This window comes from Nicotiana tomentosiformis, chromosome 9, assembly GCF_000390325.3.
Source record: "Nicotiana tomentosiformis chromosome 9, ASM39032v3, whole genome shotgun sequence".
Classification (NCBI taxonomy): Eukaryota; Viridiplantae; Streptophyta; class Magnoliopsida; order Solanales; family Solanaceae; genus Nicotiana; species Nicotiana tomentosiformis.
In genome coordinates, this window is record NC_090820.1 from 64,999,625 (window position 1) to 65,013,211 (window position 13,587).

Here is a 13,587-nt window from a genome sequence, read left to right on the forward strand (position 1 = left end):
TCGACCCGCTCAAGTACATCTTCCAGAAGCCAATGCCTACAAGAAAGTTGGCCAAATGGCAAATGTTTCTCAGTGAATTTGATATTGTGTACGTGACGCAGAAAGCTATCAAGGGACAATCATTGGCCGATCATCTCGCAGAGAACCCGATAGACAAGGATTACGAGCCACTCACCACGTACTTCCCAAATGAAGTAGTATTGTTTGCAGGGGAGGACATTGCAGGGTCATACCCAGGGTGGAGAATGTTTTTTGATGGAACGGCAAAATTAAAAGGTGTATGGATTGGGGCAGTCCTAATTTTTGAGTCGGGACAGCATTACCCAACTTTAGCCAAGATAAGGCTCCCTTGCACAAATAATATGGCGGAATATGAAGCATGTATCCTTGGAATTAGGATGGCAGTCAACACGAACATTAAGGAACTTTTGGTCATAGGAGATTTTGATTTGCTAATACACCAAGTTCAGGGTGAATAGACTACCAAAAATGTCAAGATTCTTCCATAATTGCACTACGTAAAAGAGTTGTGTAAGAAGTTCATCAAGGTCGAGTTTAAGCATGTTCCTAGAAGCCAAAACGAGTTTGCCGACGCTCTCGCAACCTTATCATCTATGATCCAGCATCCGGACAAGAACTATATCGACCCCATCGAGATAGAGGTTTGAGAGCAGCATTCATATTGTTTCCATGTAGATGAAGATCCAGATGGTAAGCCTTGGTACTATGACATCAAAAGGTTCCTCGAAGTAAGAGAATACCCAAAGAATGCCACCAATGGTCAGAAGCGAGCACTAAGAAGACTAGAAAATCACTTCTTCCTTAACGGGGAAGTCCTATATAAGACGACCCCGAACATGGGTCTGTTATAGTGTGTAGATATTGTTGAAGCAACAAGATTACTAGAAGAGATGCATGCAGGAACGTGCGGCCCTCACATAAACGGTTTCAATTTAGCCAAGAATATTTTAAGAGCTGGATACTTTTGGATGACCGTTAAAAGTGATAGTATCCGCTACGTGCACAAGTGTCTCCAGTGCTAGATTCACAAGGATTTCATCCGGATTCCACCTAATGAGCTGAATATAATGGGTTATCCTTGGTCGTTCGCTGCTTGGGGGTATGGATGTGATTGGACCTATAGAATCCACCGCATCAAACAGACATCATTTCATCCTGGTAGCTATTGACTACTTCACCAAATAGGCCAAAGCTTCTACATACAAGGCAGTCACAAAGAATGTGCTGGAAGATTTCATCTGTAACAACATAGTCTGCAGATTCGGGATCCCGGAGTCACTCATAACTGACAATGCAGCCAATATCAATAACGATCTCATGAAGGAAATTTGCGAGAACTTCAGAATCATCCACCGTAATTCCATAGCCTATAAGCTACAAATGAATGGAGCAGTTGAAGCATCCAACAAAAACATCAAGAGGATCTTACGGAAGATAGTGGACAATCACAGGCAGTGGCACGATAAGCTATCCTTTGCCTTATTGGGTTACCGCACCACCATGAGAACATCTAGTGGGAAAACTCCATACATGTTGGTATACGGCATAGAAATTGTGATACTCGTAGAGGTCGAGATACCATCTTTGAGAGTCATTCAGGAAGCCAAACTATATGATGCATAATGGATATGTGTCAGGCAAGAACAACTCATGCTCATTGATGAAAGGAGAATGGACACAGTATGTCATGGTCAGATGTATCAAAATAGAATGGCCGATGCATTCAATAGAAAGGTGAAACCTCGGCAATTCACACCGGGGCAACTAGTGTTGAAGAAGATATTTCCCCCATCAAGAAGAGGCCAAAGGAAAATTCGCATCGAACTGGGAAGGTCCTTATGTGGCCCATCGAGTATTATTAGGATGAGCATTGATCCTAACAGAAATGGATGGCAGAGTCAGCACAAAGCCCATCAACTCAAACGTAATCAAGAGATACTACATTTAAAGATAGTAGATTTAGGGTTTAGTTATAAACAAACTACGCCTGACCTAACTTCCCGCAGTGGGATACGAAGGCAACCCATGTAGGGTTCGGTCTCCCTCTCCTATTGTAATAGAAAATCCAAATGTCATTTTGTATGTATTCGGAAGTACGCCATGACTTAATTATCTTTGGCAGGAATACATAGGAAATCCACATCGCATTCAGTCATCTATTGCAATTGAACTACATTTTGGCTTGATTTCATTTGGATATGTAGGCAGTCTGAGTCAGATTCGGCCACTTCATTTCAATTTCTTACCATTTTTCATCCATTGCAATTAAACTACATTTTGACCTGATTCTATTTGGATATGTAGGATGCCTGAGTCTGGCTCGGTCATTCCATTATAATTCATTAACCATTTTATCATCCTCGAACTACGTTTAGACCTGATTACGTTCGAATATGTAGGCAACCTAAAAGGTTCGGTCATAACCCTAGGAAAATCTTTGTAATGCATTTGTTTAGATTAGGATGTGATCGCAACGGCAAGAAGCTACGGCATTAGGAGCATCTCCAGAGATCGTCATCAACGGGATAGAATCATCCATAAATGATACTCGTATCAGAGGGAATTTCTAAATATGTCATAATCTAGAACAATGACATTCGCCATTAAAGATAAATGATTTTCAAAATGTGTATAGAAAACTATACCTTTCCACCTATCAAACTTCGTGGAATAACCCACCAGATCTAGGGAAAGTCCAGGTCTATGATCAACACAAATCAACAAGCCCCTACTAATAATTTTTCTTTGAGCACAGGATTGACAGGAATCAAAAGATACCAAAACGCACCGGGGATAATGACAGACCAGCTACCATCGCATGAGACCCTATCTCTCCCTTAGTATTCAATTCATTTTCTCATATGGTTAAGGACTAACTTCATATCCTTTGCAGGTATTCCAGAACCAAGTCTTCGATGCATTCGGACCACCTTGTATATATCAAATCGTCTGCTCAACTAATCGGAGCACCTTGTACATATCGAATCGCCGGCTTCGCCAATCAGTGCCCTGTATATTGCAAACCGTTTTCTCTACCAATCGGAGCACCTTGTACATATCGAGTTGCCGGCTACACCAATTGGAGCCCTATATATAGCAAACTATTCGGTTCACCAACTGGAGCATTTCACACAGATCGCACTGTCACTCCGTCATATATGATAATCCAAGTAGATAGTCTCAAACTTCGTCGTCGACCCCACCAATCGAAGGATGGACCATCCAAATCCACCATACATTCTGCCAATCGACGGTCGCAAATTAGTTTTGCAGTCAAGAGTACCTCTTAGGCATGCTCATTTATTTCTCTACTTTATCTTGGATGTTTTGAAGTTTTATTTATGCGGCTTATAGGCATTTTACACTCAAAGTCATCTACTCCCATTGCGTGGAGATACTCCCTTTGTGCGGAAATTTTACATTTTAGTCAACTACTCCCATCGCGTGGAGATACTCCAATCGTGCAGAGATTTCAAATTCAAAGACAACTACTCCCATTGCTTAGAGATACTCCCAATGCGTGGAGATTCAAATGCTCCGACAACTGTAAAATGGTACACAACTCAGCTAACAATCAAGTCAAATTCAAAGGCCCATCCCCGGTATCCCAAATATTGCTCCAGAGCTCGGAGACTTCAGATTCAAATATCTCGTCGCCCCGAGATCCTAATAACGGCTAGCTGGCAGACAGACATCATCATTCCTGCATTATTTACATCATAACATATTTATATTGCAATATATGGGCATGTGTGTATCTTCTTTTTAAGTTTCAAATGATGCGACGTGGAACTTCTTCTAAGCAGCAAACCAAGTTATACCGCTAAGAGGAACAACAAACTCATAAGCGAGCCAAGGATCCAAACTATAACTTAGTCTGATCAGTAGAACTCCAAAATCGTCAAGTCCCTCAAGTCTCACAATCAAGCTACAATCTGTGTGGGTTCCAAGATCTTCCCGCCTTGCAGTATCATCATAATACGATTTTAGGGCAACTTCTTCAAGCATCAACTTTCCAAATCACCATTCCAGAATTATATGAGACTTGATCCTCATTATGCCTGAGGTAGGTAAGAGATTCAAAGCTGGAATTCGGCCTCTAATCTCGCAACTATCCTTCCCAAATCCATATACCATTCTTGCAATACATGCCTAGAGTTGGGACACAATTGGTCTTGAGTCAATTTCTTTGCCCGCAAACTCTTTCATCGTCTCTGGTCTAAGATGTGCAATTGTTGACGATCAATTTTGACCCTTCCTTTTAAAATTAAATTATTTATGCTTAATAGTTTGCAATAAATGTGGTAAAATATTTTTCAATCAATAATACCTATTTTATAAAAAATATTATAGGAAATAGTAATTAACAATGTTGAATTAATAATCTAGTATTAAATATTTATGAATTATATTACTCCTACTATTTTAGAATTATTAAAATAACCTTTATATTTTAGTAAACAAGTTTTACAATTAATTTAACTAATTAACCTTTGATTTATAATTATATCACTTTTATTACTTTAATTAACCCGAAATTAGTTTCATAACTTAATAAATGAATTGTTTTAATAAATAAATAATTAGTTATAGTAATTCATAATATATTTGATGATTATATTCTATAATATTTAATTAGAACTAATTAAGTCTAATTAAGGTAATTTTTAAAGGGGTTAAAATCTCAAAGGGCTATAATTGCAATTAACCATTTAAATCCAATGTGGCTATGTGTTTAAGTGCATTTCAACCATTTTGGCCCAAAATACACAAGCCCAAACCTTTGACCGGGTCCAGACCCACCTCTTCCATCCCATGTTGGCAATCCATGCCATTACATCTCAACCAATGGCATTGTGCCAAGTCGTCTATCTTTCCCACTCACAAAACAAATACAATAGATCCGGACCATTGATCGAATTCATCAATGGTCCATATTAATTCTTGTTTTTCCTTTATTTTAAACCTTTTGCCATACCTTATCTCAACCGTTGGATCACACAGATCTCACGACCCCCATTTTTTTCCTAATAACCATTTTTTATCCAATCTCACCTTCTAAAAAATCGAAACCGTTGATCAAGAGATCCAACGGCTGAGATTCAGCCTTTCACTTTAAACCCAAAAGAACCCCTAACCCTAAATCATTCTCCCACTACCCAGTCGCCTCTCTTTCCCTTTTCTCTCTTCTTTCTCTCACCGTCGAACCATTAATCACCAGACCTTGCACAAATTCTTGGAAGGTCAATAATTCGTGCAAGGTCAAAAATTCAAACCCCAAAACGTTCAATTTATCCCCTGTATCCGCGAATCATGACGATATTTCAATTTTCATCTCCCAATTTTAAAACCCCCAATTTGAACCCTAGACCTAAAATCATGAAACCAGAAAATCCATCTATCCTTCCTCTGTTCCGTCGAATCGGACCATGCATGGCTATTATCTTCAGCTTAATCATTATTATTCGTTATCTAGAGGTCAAACACAGTGACCTCTCGACATTAAGGTTTGACTGCTGGATCGAAGGCTCCAACGGTCAACCTCCCCGTGCTCAGGTAAACTCTACACTACTTTTCCCCTCATTTCCTTCTGATTTTACCTGCTTACTATCGTCATCCACCCTATCGTCACTTTCCACTATCTGTTCAAACTCAATCGAAACCCTAAGTGGCTTGAATTCCACTATAAATAGGGCATTCAATATTTATACCTAACAAGCACCAACACACTTAACATTACCGGCAAATACATTGAAGGAACTAAAAAATTCAACTTTTTTCCTACTATGTATTAAGTTCCGGTAGTTTCTCCCTAATTTCTATTTTCCTCTTTTCATTTATGCTTGAGTTCGATCTCTATGAGTGGATCGTGTTTGGTTTGGACTCCTAAATGGCTAACAATCGACTCTCTCTTGGTTTGCTGCTTTGCAGAAGGTCAGTGTATACTGACCCTATCTCTATCTTTTAATCGTGCAATTTTGTGATTTTTTTTTCTGTTAATCATCTTTCACTTATGATATATATCAGTTGTACATGACTATACTTCTTATATTATGTTTGTTGTATGCCATTTCCACTGTCGATGTGATAATTTCTTGATAAATTATGTTGTTTGATATTGCTATATGATCTATATTGTTAATAATTTTTATCTCCATAACTTAGCTAGATAAAATATTTTCATGATGTTGATACTCTTCTCAACAAATCCTGTTGAACCTTTTATGATTACTTGAATTAAGCCTTAAGTTAATTCTATATGTTCTTTATCTTTGTTAGTTAAATGATAGCTATACTGCTATGCTTAGATAACCTTATTGAGCCATGCTTTTATACATATCCTAATGTTCTGTTAAGATTTCACATTTGCTACACCATTCTATATTATATTTGTGATGTTATACCACCTTGTTTGGGTTCAATAAAAATAATTCTCACCACAGTTCATGTCTTATATTTGACATGTTTGATTTGATGATCTTTATTGAATAGTTTATCGTTGAAACCATGCTTGTTATATACACTTAAGGGTTCATGCAAGTCTATCATTATAGTTTGAACTCATGTGATGAACCTATCAGAATAGTCATCACATCATATGCTCACTTGATCTGTCATTATTATATGACCATGAAACTCTGTATAAACCTTACTGTATGTTGGTTGAGTGACTCTTATTGACCTCTATGCTTGCTCATATGTCCATCATGTTTTTGCTAGTCCAGTGATGCTCATGAACCTTTGTATGCTCTTTAGTTGAGAAAGTTTTTATGTTTAAGTCACTATGTTCTTTGCTGAAAACTTCTCTTGATAGATTGAATCATGTCTGCCCTAATAACTTAGCAACTTGAGTAAATGATGTTGAACATAGGATCTATAATGGAAGTCTACTGGTGTAACCTGACTACTAAGGTCACTCATATGCTTAAGTAAACTCACCAAGACCTGCTTGTCATGTTCTCACCCACTAAGAATGAACATCCCTACCCATTGTCTCATATCTGGTTGATACCATTATCTGAAAGGAACATAATTAAGAATCTGGAGTTGTTTGGAAACCTTATAGACTGTAATTAGATATCATGATATTTGGTATCTCTTTCTTGATTTTGTGACATCTCATGATCTAAACAAGTCGCACATACACCCTAGTACATGTTCCTCAACGCTGAGGGCACCCCCGAAGAGCGGCAGGTTTCGTGACATTTCTGATTGGCTGTCCTGTATTTCTAATAAGTTGTTTAATAGTTGGCATGTTGAATCTTATACATAATATGATGGGTGGTTTTAGATTGATCCTAACTGAATGATGATGAATTACTTCTATTTAATAGAATATTCAATTCGAAGCTAAAATCTCAAATTACATATTTGCATGAAATCCATGTTATGACTAAAACTAACCTTTCTACTTCCATTGATATCTTTGCTGGTTGTTGTTATCCCTGGGAAGCCTGAACAAGTCTGTTAGTACATGTGTTAGTGAAGTAAGGTCTCAGCCATGTATATGTTTGCCTTGGACTGTTCTGAAGATTACTGCAATGTCTGTTGAAGTGCTATGAACCTAGTTAAGGATCTTAAAGTGTTGAATCCTCAGTAGAATTAATGAAACTAATGTATATGCCCCTCTTTATCATATGTTAATGCTTGGATCACTTAATCAAGCATCTATGAACATGAATTGGTTAAAGGCATCACCTATCTACTGATGATATGCCATTAGCCTTCTTAGTTTATAACTGTATCTTAGTAATGATCCTCCTATGTGTTCTGATGCATGCTATAATCAACCTTAAGGTCATTGATATTACTAAGCACTATAAGTCTACTTGCAGTAGCTTGCCTTTATATTTAGGATTCTGATAAAAGATCCTAAAGTCAATGTTGTTATTGATTCTGAACTCTTCATATCCTTGCACTCTAATGATGATGTTCTTTATGGTTTTGTTGAAATTCTGTGTGTCTGAACCTTTATGTACACTTCTTCTTTCATGTTAACTACTAAGTTGACTCCTCATTTGTGTCTAAACCTTTAAGGAAGAGTAAGCATGGGTGGCTAAGGGTATTTGGGTGTGAAACCTGGTTTGTGGTTAAGATACCACTCCCTAACACAATCACTTATCGAGGTCCATGAGACCCTTGTGAACTCTAAAGTGCTAGGGGTCCAAAGGGGGATTTTATCCATGAATAAGGTTTTACTCTAAGCCTTTGGTCACTGACTCTTATTAGTCCTCATAGGATTAACATAAATGAGATTAGATCCACTGTACTCTTTAGCTTTATTATTACTTTGTTATGATTTTATTTTGTTGAACTATATAATGATTTCCACTATTTATCTTCTCGTGTGCATGTATGAACTGGGCATGCTGAGTTCCTTGGAACTCAGAACCAAGTTACAGCCAGGGATGCCTTTCCGCTCGTTGGAGTCTACTGCTTTTATGAAAATCTGTTGGGTCTGACTATCCATTGGCCTGATATCAAGAGTCCAACCCTTTCCTCTCTCTCACATTAATAAACGATAATATTGTTTGTTTAGTTATTCTGTGTATATGTTTTTGAATCTAACATTGCTATTGAATATTGTTTGATGGTTTGATTGTTTAGGAGACATAGGCAAACCAAGGCTTATAGGTAAAAAAAAAAAGGTAAAAAGGGATTATAAACTCGCTTGCTTTTCGTTACTCTTGAGATTTAATAGTTTAATCTAATCTTTCAATAAATAGTTTACCTATGTTTTCCACTAACGACTTCAGTGATTGCAAGCTTCTTGGCAGATTTCAAAAATGAAAATCAATTCTCTTTGGAAAATCATCGAACGGGTCACATAAAACACAAGTATTGCTTTCCAAATGATAAAAGCAACCACGCAGAGTCGTTCTTGCACGAAACAAGAAATGAGCTTGAAACATAAAGTATTTCAACAAAATAAGGTATAATCGTTTTTAATTAAGGTATATTTTAGTAATCTCTTATTCGTTAGAGTTATAAAATCTCACAAACAAATATCATTTTTTTCAAAAAGGAATACACAACCTTCTCCAAAACAGTGAGCTCTTCAAACAAGACTTAGACGTTTTTATATAAATCTTATTTAGTTACGTTAGCCTCTAATTAACTAGAATATAGAAATTTCTTCCCCGAACCTAGCCTAAGTTTTAAGGAGCTACCTAAGGTAGATTTTAAGGGATGCCTAACACCTTCCCCTTAGAATAACTAGAACCCTTACCCAAATCTCACCGGTTAGCAGACCATTAGGATAATATTATTACAAACCTATAGGTACCCAAATATAACTTAAAATATTAGGTGGTCACTCTCTTTTATCAACTTTAGAAGAACAATTAGTTGTATTTTGTTTTGACTAGTGCAAAATAGGATGTAACATCGACAGCTAGAACGTACACCCAACTGGGGAAGAACGTCGCTGGGTCTATCTACACCTGTGGGCATGAGCAGAACAACCAAAAGAAAAGGGGTGTTAGTACAAAAAATGTACGGAGTATGCAAGTCTAAGAAGGCACATAAATTCAGGACTTAACATAAGAGATATAACATGAGATTTCAACCTGAATGCCAAAGGCAAGCCACTGGGGCGTAAACCGTGGAAACCATAAACTTAAAAGTGTACAAGCTTTATAAAAGGTTAAGTCACTCATGAAGATTGTGCATTAAATATAAAATATTATAATACTACTCATCCACTATTTAGCGCATATTATTTCATATCGTACCCGGCCTCATAGAGGACTCGGTGAAGTTTTTTATTCTTTTATCATATCATACTCGATCTCAAGAGGTCTCGGTCGTACCTGGCCACACAAGGGGTCGGTAGTATTTCATAGCTCATTATTCGGTACCCGGCCTCACTGAGAGCTCGGTCATACCTGGCCTCATAAGGGCTCGGTAGTATTTTACCTTTGCATTTCATCATACCCAACTGATCAGTGGTTTCACAATAGGTGTCGTATCCGGTCGTCTATATCGTCATTCGGTAAAGTAAAAAAATAAATATATATATATATATATATATATATATATATATATATATATATATAAAAGTGAAATGTATGATCAATGTCAGGGAATATCAAGACTAGACTCAGATTTAATCATGTTTTCCGACCTCAGAACACTTTCTAGAAATATACCAGGCTTGAAAGAATTACAACCAGCGGCAATGTACAAGAACATAACCAACTTTGTTGGGAAGGGTTTAGGACAAACCAGTCTTACAACACAGAGATCCTTTAGATAGAGAGAGGGGGAGAGAGAGAGAGAAAGATACACTTACACCAAAATCATGCCAAGAAAGAAGGATGCCTTACCTACATTGTTAAGAAGTATGACAGTGATGATCCAAAACTTTTTCACGCTAAATCCTACTTACATCGCCTTTGTTATCTAATAATTCTTTTATATGCATTTTAAATTCTGCTAAATCATCAAAGTTATATTTTAAGGGTTTTTGTGTTATTATACTATTTTCTTCTATTAATTCTGTTTTTATTTTTGTCTTATGTTTATTCCATCCTTTTAGAGGGTTATCATTATATAATTTTTCTAATTCATTCCGGATTATTTTTACTTTGTCTATTGTAAATATGATAATTTCTAATTGAGTAGTTGTATTTTTACTTATATTTTCTAATTTTTGTGTGATTTTTTCATTTCCTCGTATCCATTCTGTAGTTTTTCTTTCTACAATATAAGTAAATTTTTTATTTTCATCTGGGAAGTATAATTTTGGTAGTTTCTTACACAATATTTTAATCTTCCTTATTTGTTCTATGTCTTTTTCATCGAACTCATATTCTACATCCTTTTTTAATTTTTTCTGTAGAGATTTTAGATTTTCTGCTAATTTAGGTATATATTCTCATACTTGGTTTGGATTTGCATTAATTATATGAGGTAGGATAGGATTGTCTTCGGAAACTTAAAATTGCTTTTTCTCTTTTTTGTACTTTGCATTGAGTTCTCTTACATATGCATAGGTCTAACATATAATTTGTATTAAGGAGTAAGTTCCTTTTGAAATGTAAAGTTGATGTTATAAAAAGAACTTCAGATGTGTCCATTTTAATATAGGAGATTATGTTTTGACCCCACGAGATCAAACACATCGAATGATAATATAATTTTACTTTTAAGGCATGGATATTGGTCAAACTTAACGTGTTCTTGGCGCTTTACTGCCTGGTTAGCACCCTTGTCTTCTACATTATTGCATTTTCTATTCATGAATGGAACAACTTAGGTTTATACTCTACACCCCCCCCCCCCCAGTATTGTAGTATATAAGATGCAGTAACTTTTCCGCTATTTTCTATATTACTCTTTCCATGTTTATGAATGAACAGAGAATTTCTGCAAGGTTGACTCTGTATGGATGTTGTAGCACATAATTTCCTACTAGTAGACTCCTTAATTCTCGTTGCTATTAAGAATGATGGTACTCTGTGCTTTAAATTCAGACCTTTTGATCTCAAATTGTAGTTGCAATACTTTCTTGAAGCAACTATTCTGATGAGAAGTCCTCTATCTGGATTGTTCAGCTGCTGTTTTCAGATGTCGGTGAACTTAAAGAGTACGCGCTGCATTATGATAAGACTGGCAGATCAAAGGTACTTTGACAAGCCACCTTCCTTGGACATTTTCCTGAGAAATGTAGTGTACTATATTCATGTTGAGGAAATTCTTGTATAGGGAACTGCAGAGGTGGTTTTCACACATCGCTCTGATGCTTTAGCTGCTATGAAGAGATACAACTACCTACAGCTTGACGGGAGACCAATGAAAATTGAGGTGAAGTTTGTGACTCATCCAGTGCCTGCAATATTGGCTGATTTTGCACCAGAAAATCCGCGAGGAACTTTCCAGAGGTAAAAGATCTGCTCCTTCTGGATTTATTGTTGAGGGAAGGATTCAAATTGATCATGGTATTGTTACACGCAACTAATAACTCTAGAGTAGAGTGATAGTAATAAGATCATTTTGGAGCTAATGATTGAGTTGTAATTTCCTTACTAATGAGCCCTTGCCTACATGTAATGACGCTTTTAAAGAACTGTTTTGGCAGCAGACTAGGAGTTGCAGCAGATGGAAGGGGTCATAATAGTAGGAGAGGCGGCCACATGATTGGACGGCGGGGAGGTTTTATCGACAGAAGCCATCATAAACCTGTCTCAGCCGAAGATCTTGATGCTGATTTAGACAAGTATCATTCTGATGCTATGCACATTAAGTAATATCTTTTATCCTTTTAGTCCTATGGTTCTCTGTTATGCCATGTTCAACTTGAGCCATCTCCAAGAACAAAAGTGCCTTTTGGCGTAGATGGAGAAATCATTGACCCCATATAGATTGTAGTAGGGTACATAGATAGCTAAATACCCATTGCTAACTTAGCTCACTTTGTTTGGATCGTAATCTGGATATACGTTTCATCAGTACTAGTGCATCGTTGTAGCGAGAGGATTTAACATTGTTCAATTTATGGTGATTCCACAAGATTTTTCTTGCATTACACAGTGTTCCCTCCAGATTCTTTAATCGTGTGCTTAGTCTGCACCGCTTGTCTTTCTTTTTTTTGGTTGAAAAGATAATATATAATACTAAGGTTGATTGTTACAAGGAGAAGAAGGCGACATACACAGTGGCCTAGCGGAGCGACCTCGTGGTGGGTCGTGACAAAAAGGGGATGTACTAGGGACATCCGTTTCCGGGGTGGGGATACAAAAGTCTGCGCCGCTTGTCAAGTTAGTGCTACAGATTTTTTATACTTGGTTAAGTTTCATGTTTGGTCTAGATCATTCGTCTGGACTGTTTTAATTTCTCTATCAATTTTCTGGTGTCAAGAATAGCTTATTCAGACAAATCTTCAGTATGATTTCTGTAACCTATGTCACAGAGCAAATCCTAACGTAATTTTTTGTAAAATATTTCGTGGCTAGTCAAACTATACCACATAAAATGGGATGGATGGAGTATTAAACAACTCCATAATTGTTTGATATAATAGTTTCACATTGCTAGTATGATTTAAGAGATCTACTTCATTTTACCCAAAAATAAAATAAAAAAAGTTTAAATTCTTCGGGTAGATAACTTTATCTGTACTGTTTAACCTATTTTCATTTAAACAAAAGAGAACTAAGTTAATCAATAATATCTAGACAAAATAGGGTACCAAATTCGGACGAAAAGAGCAGTTTTAAGTGATTTCCTTGAAAGATGGAACGCCTAATATCAACTTGTGAATAGTACTTTCAAGAAAAAGAAAAGAATAGGCGTAATGTGCTAAGATGCAACGAGTCAAAGTCAGAATTATTTCCAAGTTTTGCCATATAAGATTCTACACGGGGAATAGATAAGAGGATAAATATATTAGATTATTGAGGCTTAAGTACACAGTAAAACTTGAAATGCCTTTCGAGCTGTTCAGGCGCTCAGGAAAAAGTGAAAAACTAATATGCTTAATTTTATTATTTCTTCACCTGCATTCCTATACCCAACAACGGGAGTTTTCAAAATTTGGTACTTCTCGACTGTGGTAGTAGATTC

General features: G+C 36.7%; 1 protein-coding gene across 1 annotated transcript; it reads left to right on the forward strand.

The window, feature by feature from the left end:
• Positions 1-1,401: 1,401 nt before the first annotated feature.
• LOC104107712 (THO complex subunit 4A-like) lies at positions 1,402-12,547 on the forward strand. The gene is made up of 6 exons (XM_070185009.1): positions 1,402-1,553; positions 1,659-1,755; positions 11,385-11,407; positions 11,540-11,648; positions 11,731-11,906; positions 12,107-12,547. Exons 1-6 carry the CDS (start codon positions 1,402-1,404, stop codon positions 12,270-12,272), a joined length of 723 nt encoding a protein of 240 aa, XP_070041110.1. The 3' UTR covers positions 12,273-12,547.
• Positions 12,548-13,587: the final 1,040 nt, after the last annotated feature.

Bases quoted from the DNA above. Each gene is read 5' to 3' on its own strand.
- LOC104107712 (XM_070185009.1), top strand. From the start codon at position 1,402: ATGAATGGAGCAGTTGAAGCATCCAACAAAAACATCAAGAGGATCTTA. The intron at 1,554-1,658 runs GTTGGTATACGG...GATATGTGTCAG, and splicing joins AGTGGGAAAACTCCATACAT to GCAAGAACAACTCATGCTCA. The intron at 11,907-12,106 runs GTAAAAGATCTG...TTTTGGCAGCAG, and splicing joins CCGCGAGGAACTTTCCAGAG to ACTAGGAGTTGCAGCAGATG.